Source organism: Mirounga angustirostris, unplaced genomic scaffold, assembly GCF_029215605.1.
Source record: "Mirounga angustirostris isolate CCGP_5_RB_7025 unplaced genomic scaffold, mMirAng1.0.hap1 SCAF_4, whole genome shotgun sequence".
NCBI classification, from domain to species: Eukaryota; Metazoa; Chordata; class Mammalia; order Carnivora; family Phocidae; genus Mirounga; species Mirounga angustirostris.
In genome coordinates, this window is record NW_026991712.1 from 26,346,965 (window position 1) to 26,363,500 (window position 16,536).

Genomic DNA, 16,536 nt, shown 5'->3' on the forward strand with positions numbered 1-16,536 from the left:
ACTGCCCCCCCCGCCCCACCCCAAAAAAAGAATATAGTAGAGGCAGACTATTTGCGTTTATCCTTAGCAATATTTCCTCCAGGATTAAAGATCATTAATGGAATTATATTAAATATAAAACATGTAACACAATGTCACATAATATTAAAAAGAAGTTAGCTATACACAGAATAATTTTTTCAGAGACAAACTTTTAAGTATCTGTATCCATGAAAAAATGATCAGAAATGCTTTCTGGTTTAGGGAGAAAATTCTTTGTAGCATCTGTCTCTGAGAATGGAATGGTATTTATAAGACAAAACAGGGAAACTGGGGGCAGGGCCAAGAAGTGGCGTAAGTATGGGTAGAATGGAATAGAGGTAGCAAATCAAGAGTGGGAGGAAGCTTGAAGAAAAAGAGACAGAAATTAAAAGAATGAAAAGATACTGCTACTTATGGACCCAAAATATGGCCATAAAATTCCACATGTAAAAAATTATTGAATTGTACTTTCTATATTAGGAAGTATTAATGTCAGAGTGATATACTGAGTTATGGTTGTATTTAACTTTAGAAGACATGTTTTTAAAATTTAAAATAAATATAAAAAATAAAATAATATTTCATAAACTGGTGTAGAAAATCTGAGCTTGACAAACTTTGAAAGGTATCTTATTACAGGACTTCTTAGATCCTTTAAAATGCTAATAATTATTGAGACTCTCTAGAATTGTTATCTAATACACATTTATGAGCTTAATTATCTCCAGTAAGGTTCCCCCCCTCCCCTTGGCTTCCCTTGTAACATCTACCAGTGTTCCACAGATGACTGCTTAGGACATGATAGCCTATGAAATTAATATGTATGTTGACATTGATACATTTTCCTTGATAAATTAGAATAACTATGCAAAGGTATATTTATATAAAGGCATTAACATGCCTCTAATATATATTGTGACTCTCATTTCAAAATTTTCTTAACATGTCTATAAAAAATGAACGCTTTTCTTTTTTCTTAATATAGCCCACAGCTGTAAGCAACCGGAAACTCCTGCTCATGCAAATGTAGTAGGAATGGACCTTCCATCTCATGGCTATACACTCATTTATACCTGCCAGCCTGGCTTCTTCCTAGCAGGTGGAACAGAACATAGAGTGTGTAGATCTGATAACACCTGGACTGGAAAAGTTCCTGTTTGTGAAGGTAGGTTTTCATTATAGAAGCTTCTAACAGAAGCTGTTCTACTATTTCAGCCTTCCTAAGATGCAAGAGACAAAAACTCAACCCAGATTAGCTTAGGAACAAAGGAAATATATTAACCAACTCCAAGGGCAGGTATTCCTGGAAGAGAGATATTATTGAGGTCTTGTTATAAATTCTTTTACATACTCTGTTTTTTTCTTCTTTATTTCTTCTTCTAGTTACTTCATCATCGTAGGTGTATGAGTTTTCTGGGCTGTTGTAACAAAGTACCACAAGCTGGATAGCTTAAAACAGCAGAAATTTATTCTCTCAGAGTTCTGGAGGCCAGAAGCTTAAAATCAAGGTGTTGGTAGATCCATGCACCCTCTGAAATCTCTAGGGAAAAATCATGCTTTATTTCCTCCTAACGTTTGGCAGCTTCTGGCTATCCTTGGCGTTCCTTGGCTCATGGCTGCTCCATACCAATTTCTACCTCTGTCTTCATGTGGCTTCCTTTCCTATTTCTCTTTATACATCCTCTCCCCTTCTTATAAAGACATCAGTCACTAGATTTCAAGGTTGTTTCACCTGAGGAACCCTAATTAATTATATCTTCAAATATCCTATTTCCAAAAAAGGTCATATTTGAGATTCTTGGTGAACATGAATTTTGAGGTCCCATTATTCAACCTACCACAGGAGGGAACATTGCTGCCAACATATCTTTTGGTTTAGAAGAGTTTTTGCCAAAGCTTCTTGGTCAGGAAAGCACTATTCAAGAGTCTGATTGTCAGTTTTAAATGGAGCCCACCTCCAGATCTATTAGTCAACCAGGGTGATATAGTATTTTGTCCAGATCTAAGTGAAGTGTCTACTTCTCTTGCTGCTTGATCAGGACAATCCCGAGCTGGATAAGATGTAGTGAGTTTACCAGAGAAAAAAGGCTTATGTGTTCACAACCAGGAATAAAGGAATTTTTTCTAGAATTCTTGGTAAGGTCATCAATAAATTCCTTTTCCTTTTCCTTTTTATTTTTTCAGCCCTTCTAATTCCTGTTGTCCTGCAGCATTCACAAATGTTAACGACCTTCTTTTTGAAATGTGTTCACTCTCTTAGCAAGAACACTACTCAGTTTATTTTAAATTTTTCACGAGATTGAAAGATTAAAAATCCATTTAAATCCAACAGAATTTCAATACCTTTATCTATCCACTTTGCTGTTTATCATCACTACTATAGAAGGCTAATTCAGCATTATCTCTAGACGGAGACTACTGCAGCAGACTCCCAACGCCTCTGCCTGTATCAACAGCCCTTTCTTTCCACATTGTTCTCTGTCTTGGAGTCAGAGTGATGTTCACCCAAATTATTTCCCTTAAAACCTTTGAAAGACATTATATTGTTCTTAAGGAAAAGATATGCCTTTATACAGTCTACAAGCCCTGAATGTCATAGTTCCCATAACTTTGCAGCATATCTAGCAACCCACATGATTTCCTTGCTTTGAACTACCTTTGGTTTGGCTTAAAACTTTAGTTTTAACTCTTTAGTTTTGAGTCTATCCAATTTCTTATAACACCATGGGCCAACTTAGCAATTTTGTATTTTGAAACACATACCTACCAAATTATTTCTGCCTTTGTGCAACAGGAATATACCCTTAAGCTTCAGCTACCATGCTGTAATCAACTGTTTACATGTTGGTCTACATGGCTTACATGTTCTTTAAAATAAGAAAGAGAATCCTGAAATGATAAGGCAGCACTGATCTTTCCCTTGTCCCACTGAACTATAATGGGGTAATTATTGAAGTTTTTAGCTGTACAGCAGAAGTGTTGAGTAGGTACTGAGATGTTAGGATGAATTGGACATTTTGGAGAAAACTATATGGTATGTCAGAGAATAAAATTGACAATGCATTACTGTGTGTGTTCCTAATTATATTAATTTTCGTGAACCTTTTACTTCTTTTTCCATAGCTGGTTCCAAAATACTGGTGAAAGATCCAAGACCTGCACTAGGAACACCTAGCCCAAAGCTAAGTGGTTAGTAATTTCAGTTGTTTTCCTAGAAGTCATGATTTCTAAAAGTGATCTACTATTTTCTTGACAAAGTGAAAGTTATTTAGAAAAATATATATTCAGTATGGGAAAACTATGAATTTGACTATTTGGAATTTGAAAACTTATATTTTATGATGTTGAATTTCAAAAATGTAATTCTGAGACATGTTAATATTCCAAAAATAATGTTTATAGTTCTCTCTGTAAAATATCCTCGGGAGTATCTGAAAATGACTATACTATATTGTCAATGCTTTATTTAAAACATTGAAACAAAAAACGAGATGTTTTAAATATAGTTCTTTAAAAAGGAAAAAATGCATTTGGTATGAGAGTAAAAGTTCAGCAATTTTAGTTTATAGTTTATTGATTTAAAAACCAAAATTTTAAATTTTGTCGTTAGAAGAATGGGCTTTTCAGTCCTACAGCCTTAATGTAATTATCATGTTGTACACCCCCTGAACTATGACTTTGGAAAAGTTATTTTATATATGTGAGCCTCCATTTCTTTATCTATGCAAAATAAACAATGATTAGATTATTATAAATGAATTTCATGAAAATGAAATGTGAAGCGCTTAGCCCATAGTAAGGCCGCAATATATGAGAGCTTCTTTTTTTAGTATTAGCCAATATTTTATTTATATGATATAAATTAAAAGCTACAGATAAAGATTTAACATTTAATCTGTACCTTGGAGACAGATTTGGTTTCATTATATTAAGCCAGAAACAGTGTTAGCTTCTAATTTTAGTTGTGTTTAGAAGTTCTCAAGGTACATACTATAAAACTGGAGTACCCACAAAAAAATCTGTCTGAAACACTGATTTATTCAACATGCAGTGGAAATAGAGTGAATGCCACTAAGGCAATCCAAGAATATGTCAACATAAGAGAGAAAGTTTAACAGTGGAGTCAGAAAACCACAGTGGTCTATCAATGCAGAATTTTCCAAGGGAGATGGTTTATCTAGTAGCAGATAGGTGTTTTAAGTAATAACTCCAGTATATCAAATGTAAAACCCGACTTTCCTGGCAAAACATGACCTATGGTTACCAATAAATAAAAAAGAATATGGAAGAACAACACAATTAATTAGCTTGACCCTATATACATATATATATAGAGAGAGAGAGAGAGATTTATGTATCAATCATAGAATATATATTTTATTCAAAGGCACATGGGACAGGTATAACACTTGATCATATATTAAATAATAAATAAAAATGCATACATTTCAAAGCAAAGTTAGTCTTCAGATCTGATATCTTACAATGATGCAGGTAAAAAAATAAGAAAATAGGTACATTTTAAAAAATTCTGAATATTTGGAAATTAAAAACAAAATCAATACTTATGAATAATTCATAAATTAAAGAAGAAATTAAATAAAAATATAATACTAGAACTTAGCTATATTGAAAAATCTGTGTATCAAAACTTGGGGACTATATCAAAAACAAAGTTATGAGGGGAATTTATAGTTTTAAATTCTTACATTAGAAAAGAAAAAAGCCTCAGAATTAATGAATTAAGTAGCCCTGTTAAGAAGATATATAAAGTATAACAGAATAACCAAAAGAAAGCAGAAAATCAATGTAATCATAAAAATGAAGAAATAACCGCCCCCCCCCCCACCCCGCCCCCGCAAGGATGCAATAGAAGAATCTCAACAGAGCCAAAAGTAGTTCTTTGGAGAAAAAAAAGTAGAAAATTTCTGGTAAAACTGATCAAAAATAGGACAAAAATTAAATAATATAACAAAAGGAAATATGAACATAACCACATAGAGAATAGATTGAATCAATTATAATTATATTAATGGAAAACAATAATAGTCAACTTTAAAAATTGGACAAATTACTAGAAAAGTATATTTTACCAGAACAGAAGAAAACTTGAATGACCCTATAACAGATAAATTAGGAGTTTAAAACTATTTCCACAGAGAAAAACCAAGTCCTTATGGATCTACCGATGAGTTCTGCCAAATTTTAGCGGAACAGAACAGATTATCCCATTTTATAAAATCTCTTCCAGTCAGAAAATCTCATTGTATGAGGGGTGCCTGGGTGGCACAGTAGGACTAACTGTCTGACTGTTAGTTTGCAGCTCAGGTGGTGATCTCAGAGCCATGATCTCAGGGTCATGATCTTGGGGTCATGAAATGGAGCCCCACCTCAGGCTCCACTCAGCAGGAGTCTGTTTAGGACTCGCTCTCCCTCTTCCCTTTCCCCAGCACCCCCGACTCATGCACGCTTTCTTCCTCTCTCTAAAAAAAAAAAAAAAAAGAAAAAATCTCATTCTATGAATCCAATATAATTCTAATAACTCAGAAAGACATAATACAAAAGGGAATATTACAAACCCATTGGACTCAGGATGTATAGATGAAAATATCCTACATAAAATCTTAGCAAATCAAATCTAAAATCATAGTATAACAGAAAAACCAAAAGATGACACATCAGAACCAAATTGGATTCATGATAGATATGCAGGGATATTTTTATATTAAATAATCCTTAAAAGTAATCTATGACATTAAGAGATTAAAATGCAAACAATTTTGATCAGCACAATACCTACACAGAAAATATTTGATAAAATGCAGCACCTAGTTATAATTTTAAAAGACTCTTAACAAATTAGAAAGGAAAGGAATTTCTTTTACCTGAGTAAAAAAGGTCTATTAAACGTCAGAGTAAATGCTATCTTTGATGGGAAAACGTTAGAAACATTTAATTTAAAATCATAAGGCACTGTGATTAGATTACTCCAAAATAACAAGAATGAAATTTGGAAGTTGTATCAGAGTCAGGAGCATGATGCTACATTTAGCAATACTCTGAAGCCTGTGAAGTAAAGTTTAAAATCAGACGTCTTGAAAGAAAGGATCATGACATCCTAGACTTCTTTTCATTGATACCCACATCAATGAGAGTGGGATGACATTTTAGAGTTTACAAAGAACTGCCAGATACACATTCATATTTAAATCCGAAAATAGACCTTACAATAGAAAGAAGTATGATCATTCCCATTGTACACGGGAATATAAATGATCAGATGGTGTCTGCTTTGTCCAACCTGAGCTGCATTTCTCAAAAGGTAGAGGGTAGTAGACAATTCTGTGCATTCTTTTGCATTCAGTGATGTCATACTGGTAGGAGTTTGAAATCTGCTATTATGGGAATATTTACACTATAGAAATCAGCAAATACTGCACATCAGTTTTTTTGTTCGTTTCATTTTGTTTTGTTTGTTTTTTCAGGAGACCCAGTTAAACATTTCCTGCCCCATCAGTGATTAAACCCAATGTAATGTACTTGGCTGGTACCACTACCTCCTCCTTTCCATTGCTCTTCTCTCCTGCTGCTGAGGTTCTCTTCCATCTCCTTCAACCACACTAATTCCCCTAAGGACTATGGATAAGATCAGCAGGTGCAATAGGTTTTCTTTGAAGGCTCGGAGATAGCGAAGAGTCATCACAGTACAGTCCAGGTGGAAATAAACAATCAGACAGACAACAGCACTTACTTACTGAGAGTCTGCTATTTGCTAGGCACTGCCATTGGCATATCTTTCTCTCTTGCTCCTACTTTTACCTGGATGACTAAGAATCTATTACCTCCAAATTCCAGGTCTTTCTAGTGCAGCGCAATGTAGCTTGTCACTCTCTTCTGCCAATTTATTTCAGGTACACTTTCTTTTCACTAAAAACTGTAATATGCTTACCAAGTCAAGGGCTTTTTACTCATTCACTGTATCAGAGTTTTAGGTAAGACTCTCTACATACTTAGCATAGCATTCCCCTATAGCTTACATAGCTGTGAAGTTGGAGGTCTGGGGAGGGACTGCCACTGTAAGGATGACTTGGCAAAGGTCCCAGAGCCAGAACTATGGATTATTCATTTTACTAACTACATGTCTGCTAAATAGATATTTTATTAGCAATTATGTAGTAAGCTCTGAGATCCACAGTTTTCCTATTTTATCTGAATAATAGCAGCAACAGTAACAGTAGTATTAGTAATGGTAGCAGCTAACACTTAGCTAAACATTTCACTTTCCGGGCGCCTGGGTGGCTCAGATGGTTAAGCGTCTGCCTTCGGCTCAGGTCATGATCCCAGGGTCCTGGGATCGAGTCCCGCATCGGGCTCCCTGCTCCTTGGGAGCCTGCTTCTCCCTCTGCCTCTCTCTCTCTGTCTCTCATGAATAAATAAATAAAATCTTTGAAAAAAAAAAAGAAAAAAAAACCATTTCACTTTCCTTATCTCATTTAATCTTCCTAACAACTCTCAGTTAACCTCATGTTAATTAGGAGGAAATTCAGGTTTAGAGAGTTATGTAATTTATGCAAAACCACACAGTTTATAAATTGCAGAGGGACTTCAATACAAGGAGCCTAACTCCAGTGCTTGCAGTTCTAACCCTTCGGCTATATTGCTTTTGAATTATTAGAGAAGAAAACATCATGTGTTGAAATAGTCAGTAAAAACTCAACGCTTGAACATGTTTTATATTTCATGTATTTCATGTCTAGAGTAGTTTTGCTATTTTGGTTTGCTGAGTAGAATTCAGGGAATGTAACCTCAGTCTCTAAGATCTGGGCGATAAGTGTGATGTGTGTAGTGAAGACCAGGTGACAAATTGTCAATAACTTGTTAGGAAAAAAAAAGGCTTTCCCTTATTCTGTTATTGACTCATTTGCGCAAATAGGCATAGCTCCCTGGAATAACTGCTTTTGGGGGATGTGCTTTAGTGTGATGTATGAGATGAATGGCAGCTTCTCTTAGCCTTCTTTCAGGATCTGAGTAGACTTTGCCATACTGCCTTATATAACTATAAATTACATAACTGATTTATATAAATATAATGCCTTTTTGGCTATATCGAGAATAAAGAGCATTCCTTCTTTAGAGTTTTATAACATTTAGAATATTGATTTTACCACAGTTCATCTCTCTCCCATGAGAGTTAGGCAATTCTAGGGACAATTCCTTTATTTCCAAAAATACCTGTAAATTCAAAGTTGTCAATATGGTGAATCCCTGTTCTTCCTCAGGAGCATCTATTATTGGAATAACTGAACTCAGTATTCTGTAAAGGGGACAAAGGAGCATCCCTCCTAATGGTCTTTAAGTGCTAGTCTGCAAGAGGGGGGTTTAACTCTATGCTCTTCCTCCTATAAATCTACTCATACTGCCAGGAGAAAAGCAGGTCTCTTGGGACTTGTATACAGACCGACTTGGCTCAGTAAAATTATTTTATTTTCCTTCTGAAAGAAAGATGTTACTGGAGGAGACCAAATATAAGTAAATTTGATCTTTATCTGGTTCGGAATATAAGCCTTATGCCTTTAATTGGTGCTATCTTTGATGACTCAGCTATGAATACAAATATAGGTTATTGCAATTTTGGTTTATTCCAAAAAACTTGAAACATGTATATAAAGAATTCACTTTATAATATACAGTTCACCTTATTGTGTGTTTAGCAAAATTTCATAGTTCAATAAATGAATATTCATTAATCTACTTTTTAATGTTTATATTTATAGGGCACCATAAAATTAATGTGTATATTTAATCTATTTACAGTTCCCGATGATGTGTTTGCCCAAAATTATATATGGAAAGGCTCTTACAATTTCAAAGGAAAGAAACAACCCATGACCTTGACAGTTACTAGTTTCAATGCTTCCACTGGGAGAGTCAATGCAACACTCAGCAATAGCAACATGGAATTGCTACTTTCAGGTATCATGCTAAAGAACAGCAAACGACGCCTTCATGCTTTCACTTCCATCATTTTATAATTTTTATTAGTGATTTTTATACTGTGAAATATTTGTTACATTTTAATAACATTCATAATTTATTCAGAAACAAGGCTTTCCTGGTTTTTGGATGGATACGTGAATATTACTACACAAACGAAAAACTGATTCTGAAATAAGCTCGCTCATGATGTAGCTAGAATGAGACATCATAGAAAAGAACTTTTGATTTGAATAGCTAAATCTTTCTGTATTTTCATAACACCAAAGAGACCAGATCAATGACTTATAACCTATTTTAGGGACACAAAATCATTTCTTCAAATGAGACTATTTAGGTGGAGACCATAACTAAAGACAGCAAATGTAGAGCTACACTACTTTAAAGAAGCATAAGGGACCCAGAGCCCTATGCAACTGCTCAGGCTTCTCAACTTTCTGTGTCCTTGATCTAGTGCACATTTCCCTCACTTTGTTCTGTTTTTTTCTGACATTCAGCTGTTTTCTCAAATGTCATCTCATCAACCGTGCTCCCAATGATCCTATCTAAAGTAATACTCTCATTACAAATACAGACACACTCTTAGTCTTAGACACTCTTATCCTGTTTCACTTTCTTCTTTTCACTATTTATAGTATAGTATAATATGGTATTACATGACATGATATGACATTATTTATTTGTCTATACTCCAACAATGTAAGTTCTAAGAGGGAAGCTCTTTGCCTTTCCAGTTCATTACCATATCTCAGAAGTTAGAAAAGCATTTGGAACAAAATAGGCCTCAGTGAATATTGTCCAAGTAATAAATTTGAAATATTGCTCTCATTTAAAAAATATTTTTAAAATACTGATATTGCAAATATGAAATATATTTTTTAAACTTCTTGATTGTTGGGGCTCTTGGATGGCTCAGTCGATTAGGTATCCCACTCTTGATTTTGGCTCAGGTCATGATCCCAGGGTCATGAGACTGAGCTCCATGTTGGGCTCCCTGCTGGGCATGGAGCCTGCTTGGTATTCTCTTTCCCTCTCCCCCTGGGCCTCCCCCACCGTCTCTCTCCCTCTCTTAAATAAATAAATAAATAAGCAAACTTCTTGGCTATGGAAATATCCTAAATAATTATTCATAATAAAATAATTTGTGGTATAAATGAAATGGAAACTAACATTATATTTATTGATTTTATAAATTTTAGGAAAACGATCACATCATTTTGTATTATGGAATGATTCTCCATTAAGTCCAAAGTTAAAGTGTCGGAAGCTAATATGTATTATATTTTAAAAACTATACACAGTTACAGTAATATAAACTGAAAGCAGCTTTATATTAAAATAAATTCATTTAAATTGTGACTACTGATTTATTTAACTTTGAGATATAACCTCTTTTTCTTTATTTTCTATGAGTCCCCACGAAATAAATGTATACTTAATCTAATCTACAAAAATTTCAAAATAAATTCCTACAAATATAGAAAAACAAACATTAATACATTAATTTGCTATCACTGTTTCCATATAAATCAATTATAACATTTTCCCAGCAATATTATTTTTTATTACTTTTACGTCTTTCCTGTCAACTATAACTTACTTTTGGTCAAGGTCTATGTGTCATCTTTGTATTCCCAGCATATTCTTACGATACCTTATTACACAGGTGAAAGATTAAGTAAGTGAATGCATGAGTCAAATTTCAACCATAAGTTAATCACAAATTTTTACTTAGAAACTTATCTCCTATTATTCCGCTAAGCACATTTATATTCCAGCTTATTCCTACTTTTAGAATACTCACTGTTTAAGAAAAAAATCATTGTATATATGTTTGCTTTTCTCTCTTATGCCATTATCTATATTTAACTTCTTAAACTAGAGACCCCACGTGATTTTCAAGACCCAGTCCAAATGCTCTTTTTCTTAATAAGCATTTCCTGATCACTCCATTGTGAAATGATCCCTCTCTCTTCTGGCCTCTTATTTATCATATTTTTTCCATGTATTTTAGTTGGTTATGTATCTGACTAACATTTTCTACTTCATTGGAAATGCTTTTAAGCATCCTATCTTTAGATAGGAACATATATATTCTTCTTTGTTCTCCAGTAGCACCTAGAATACGCTTTCACAGAGTTGGCACCCAATTCACTATTAAGAAAAATATCAGGAATTTTAACACTTGATTTATATCTTTGAAGATTTTAAATTTCATTGGGGGAAGAAGTTATTTTGTTTGCAATATCATGGAATGATTTTAGTAAGAACAGTAATACTTAATTTTAATAGCATAGGTAATTTAACCCCACAATTAAGACTAAAGTTGAGAATTTCAGCTGAGAGATTAACATATTTTGCAGGATTTGTGGACGGCATTATGGATAAAGCTGGTCTTGACTTGGCTTTGTTTGATTTCTTCTCCTATGACATGTATTACATGATATATTTAAGGAGTTAAAGATAATAAAATGAAGCATAACTATTTACAAAATTAGTAGATTAAAATGTCCTTACATTTTATAGGGGTATATAAAAGCCAGGAAGCTCGCCTGATGTTACATATCTACCTTATTAAAGTACCAACTCATGCTTCTGTGAAGAAAATGAAAGAGGACAATTGGGCCATGGATGGCTTTGTAAGTATAGTTCTTTAAATGTCTGCTACTAATTTTAATAACCAATTTGTGCTATAACTTGTCATTAAGATTCCAGAAAAAGGTAATTTTCTAAATTTAGCTAATTATGAACACACATGCATATATAAAATGGCAAGATTACTATTATGGGTAAATTATTTTGAAAACAAGATTCAGTGTAAATTCTTAGTAATCTAGAATGTTAAACCTAGGATTACTGGATTCTGATGAATTTTGCTTACTTTTGTAGTGTTTACGTGTATGAGGGCCATATAGTTTTTCACTGGTTTCATCAAATCTATTTTGTCTATGGTCAGTACTATGATAAATAAATCTGGATAAAATGTAATTCATTCTTTGTCTGGATCCACTGTTTAAGACATACAAAATGCATCAGAAAAAGTAAGTATGCCCATTACATTTAAGCTTTTTTCTCTAGATTTAACAGATTTAGAATATTTTACAAAATATTTAGAATATTTTATAAAGTTGTTTATGAAAAGGAAGTTCTGTAAATTACTTCATGTGGAAAAATAGTTACCATAGCTTCACCATGGAATCACCCTGCTCTATTCAGCCACTTACGTGAATGGAGTTTCTAAATTGGAAGTTGGAAGCAACAAACCTTCTATTCACATATTCCCCCAGAGTCTTTCCTAAAAAACGAGCAGGGGAGCTCTAACTACATCCTCACAAGTAACAGGTCTTCTTTTACAGGGAAGACCTAGCGGGAAAGAAGATAGTAGGTCATAGGCTTCAGTAAGTTTTGTGCCTGAGGAGAAAAAAATGTTTTTCCTATTTCTCTATTCGTGCCATTATTTGTGGAGTTGGAAACTAACTCATGTCTTCAATGCACTCGAATTGTGTAATTATTTCATCTAGGAAGCAAATAAAATGAATTCATTCATTTAAATCTTAGAGTTTGAGCTCTTCTTTTTAGGAGCATTTCATTTTTAAAAATGACCATGACCAGAGTACGATGTCTGGTGATAAGGAATAAATCACTTCTTCTGACATGCCAGACTGCTATGGATGGATTGGTATGATAGTTTCCTTTTTAGGGTGTGGATTCAAGGTCTTTTACAACTTTTACAATAATGTAAAGGACTTAGGTAACTAATTAAAATAAACTTCAGGGCAAATTCACATTACTAGGTACAGAAACACTGAAATATATCTATTTCTATTGTATTTATGAGATAAAATCACACTATGCATGTAAAGTATTTTTTAAATATAGGATTTTATACACATGCAAGATACATGTTATAGTCAGCATTTACAGCATTAGACACAACCACAAAATCTCAGGGTCGAAGGAGTATTATACCCTTTCTCATGTATCTGGGATTAGTTGTGGGTGATCCACTTGAGGCTATGGTAGCAAGTTCGGGTCTGCTCCAGGTGTCTTATTCTGGGGCCCAGGCTGGAGGGGCAGCAGTTAACCAGAGCATATCCTCTTGTCAGAGCTCAGAAGCTCTGAGGGGTAATGTGTTTTAAACACCTCTATTGAGATATAATTCATATGCCCATTTAAAGTGTACAATTCAATGGTTTTTAGTATATTTACAAGTGTGTAACCATCACCATAGTTGATTTTAGAATATTTCTGTCACCTCAAAAAGAAACTCCACACCCTTTAGCTATCATCACTCTACCCATCCACCCCTCATCTCCACCTTAGCCCTAAGCAACTACAAATCTATTTTCTGTTTCTGTGGATTTCTCTGTTTTGGATATTCATATTTATAGAATCTTGTAATATGTGTTTTTTTGTGACTGGCTTCTTTCACTTATTATAATGGGAAACGTGCCTCTTAAGGCCTAGGCTTGGAACTGTCCTATTGTTAATTCCACCCACATTCCATTGGCCAAAGCAAGTCACAGGCCTAAACCCAATGAGATGGAAAGTACATTCTTCTCATGAAGATTGGTGAGAGGGAGAGAAGGCCTGCAGGCATGCTAAGCAGGAATCAAATCTACAAAGTACAGTTTTATTATATTTAATTTTTAATTGATCATTTGCTTTGTTTCATCATATCATTGCCCTTTTTTGACAGTAGGTTTCTTAGCCTAAGAGAAATCTCTGTATATCTATATCATATATTAATAACAACCCCCTTTTTCTAATATCCTAATTACTTAAAAATTAAAATTTTGATTTTGCTTATAATGACAAATTTGCACAATATGCTGTGTTTTACATAGAAGGAAGATATAGAGTTAGGAACTCTGCATAACATTCATTTAAGAGTAAAACTGAATATTTATTAAAGCTGGGAAAATATAGCTGTGTCCAATCTTCAGATTTAATCAACCTTATAAATATTTTTAGGTTTCTGCTGAGCCTGATGGAGCTACTTATGTATTTCAAGGATTTATTCAGGGCAAAGATTATGGGCAATTTGGACTGCAAAGACTAGGTAATGTATTCATTTTCATTTTCATGTAGTTCCTTTATTACTCCAGACATCACAAGAAAATACAGTGGATTCTGTACATTAGGCACACTTCCTACATTTTTAATTTTGCATTGTCAGGATTATATATTGATACATTTGATAGCCTTTTAAATAATTGCATTCTTCAGAATATTGATTCTCTATGTACCAGCCCTACAGTGCTTGGTTGTCATATTTCTAATAAATAGGACACACTGTCTTGCCCTTAGCAAGTAAAAAGGAGAAAAAGAGATACAGATATAAAAGAAAATATTAAACTGTAAATTATTTTATCTCATGAGAACTGCAGTACTTCTCTTCATTTTGAATATTGTTGCAACTTTCTTTCTCTTTCAAAAATATACTGGCACTTTGAAAACTTAATATCTGGAAAGGGAAAATAACTTTGAGGAATGGACCCCTTTTGGGGGCTTTGCACTATTCAGATATGTAAACTTCCTGTAGTAGGAGGCATGGATTTTGTCATTCTTCTCCCCAACTCTTCTAAAATATACACAGACATTTAATGGTCTTGCTTGAATATAATTATTAACATAGCTTTTGTAGATAATTTTCCTAAGGTATATTGTTTCCCATTATTATATTGTGGTATTGATATATAAAGAATAAATTCAGGTTCTAAAAACTACTATTTGATGTTTATCTTCAAAATTCCATTACTTTGAACTTTTACATAAATATTCTGAGTCCATTGAAAAATAAGGTAGAAATAAGGTATTAACTTTTAACCTGGACTAAGGTGTGATTTAGTTGAATATAACTATTTATCAAAAAGGGAAATTTGCTTTCTCTAAGTGAACAATAATAATAAGATGTCATTTCAGGTAATGTCTTGCCTAAAATTCTGTTAGTTTTGAAAACCAGATAAAATATTCATTAACACAAGACATTAACACAGTCGTGTAATTTAATGCAAGATGTTTATGTGAGCTATTCCCCAAAACATCTCACACACTGTATGTCTAAAACAGAACCTGTAAAAAAACAAACAAACAAACAAACAAACAAACAAAAAAACCAAAAAATGAGATATTTCTTTCTGGGGAAAATAAAAGCAAAACACAAAAAACAACCTGTTCATTATTTTCTCTTCCCCTAACCTTATCCAACATGTTAACAAACCTGATTCTTCTCATTTCCTAATTTTGCTAATGTCTTTGCCATTTACTCATCCCCAAGTAGAACCCTTCTCATGTGCCCTCTTACCTCTTATCCTAACCAACAGGTTCTGTTGACTTTTAACTACAAAATATTCCCCTACATCTATTTTTTCATGCTCCTCCTAGTGCTCTAGGATACAATCAACTTCCATTTTTATCTGGGATGTTGCTATGACCTTTGAAGTACTCTTGCTTCCAGTCCAGATCCCCTCAAGTCCATCCCACCCTAGTCACTGTTCTAAACTGTGTGTCTTATCACAGGGGCTTTTATTTCTAAACACCCACAGTTGTCCCTCACTGCAGGTAGGTAACAAGTTTGAACTCCTTAGAATGATGTTTATGGCTTTTCAGGGTCTGGCCATAGTTTTACCATTTTAGCATCCTACTCCTACCACACTGATACATACTTAACCTCTACATCCTTTCCACACAGTTACCCCCAGTGCTTGTCACATCTAAATAGGCCACTCACCTTCCCATTTCTAGGCTTATGATGGTCCTATTTCCTCTCCCATCCATTGTTCTACTGATTCTTCAAAGCCAAGCTCATATTGTATATTCTCCGGAATACATTCTTACGTATCACCAGATAGAATTACTCCCTCTCTTCCTCAAGCACATTGATCATTAATTCATGCTTGATGTCTACACTTACTTTTTTGTCATGGTATTCTTCCCACAATTGTATAAACTCCTCAGTTCAGAGACTCTGCTTATTTTTTATTCTGTATCCTTTCCTGGGAAAATGTCTTATAAATAGAACGCACTGTACAAACTTGTATGGAAAAGAGTTGAAGGAGTTTCATGAATTACTTTGTTTCCTATGTACATTTCCTAGTAGATATCTTGAGAAAGAAAGAAAATGATTGGTTCATAAAAATAAAAATCAATTGTGATAAAAAAGTTGATTTTTTTTTTTTTATAGGGCTGAACATGTCAGAAGGCTCAAATTCTTCAAATCAGCCTCATGGTACAAACAGTAGTTCTGTGGCCATTGCTATTCTTGTGCCTTTTTTTGCACTTATATTTGCAGGATTTGGATTTTATCTTTATAAACAAAGGTAAGTTTGTTGATTTCACTCACAGAACATTTCCAAAATCTTCATGTTCTTTTTACTACTCTAGTTCAAATCATAACTTCCATGTTTTTTTCTGGGTGTTTGAAAACAAGGTGTGCCAAATATTGCAACAATTGTTAAAAACCTTATTTCCCCTGCCTGCCTCCCACCACCCCAACGTGGTAAAACAAAAATCACTCTG

At 33.9% G+C, this 16,536-nt stretch overlaps 1 protein-coding gene across 3 annotated transcripts in view; it reads left to right on the plus strand.

The window, feature by feature from the left end:
* The window catches only part of CSMD3 (CUB and Sushi multiple domains 3), a 1,202,189-nt gene that overhangs the window by 1,181,845 nt on the left and 3,808 nt on the right, over positions 1-16,536 (plus strand). For all 3 annotated transcript variants that reach the window (XM_045896021.3, XM_045896023.3, XM_045896024.3), the window contains 6 exons: positions 1,007-1,186; positions 3,145-3,210; positions 8,836-8,994; positions 11,542-11,654; positions 13,990-14,077; positions 16,202-16,337. In XM_045896021.3, the coding sequence (XP_045751977.1) occupies positions 1,007-1,186; positions 3,145-3,210; positions 8,836-8,994; positions 11,542-11,654; positions 13,990-14,077; positions 16,202-16,337 (742 nt within the window). The remainder of the gene's footprint in view (positions 1-1,006; positions 1,187-3,144; positions 3,211-8,835; positions 8,995-11,541; positions 11,655-13,989; positions 14,078-16,201; positions 16,338-16,536) is intronic.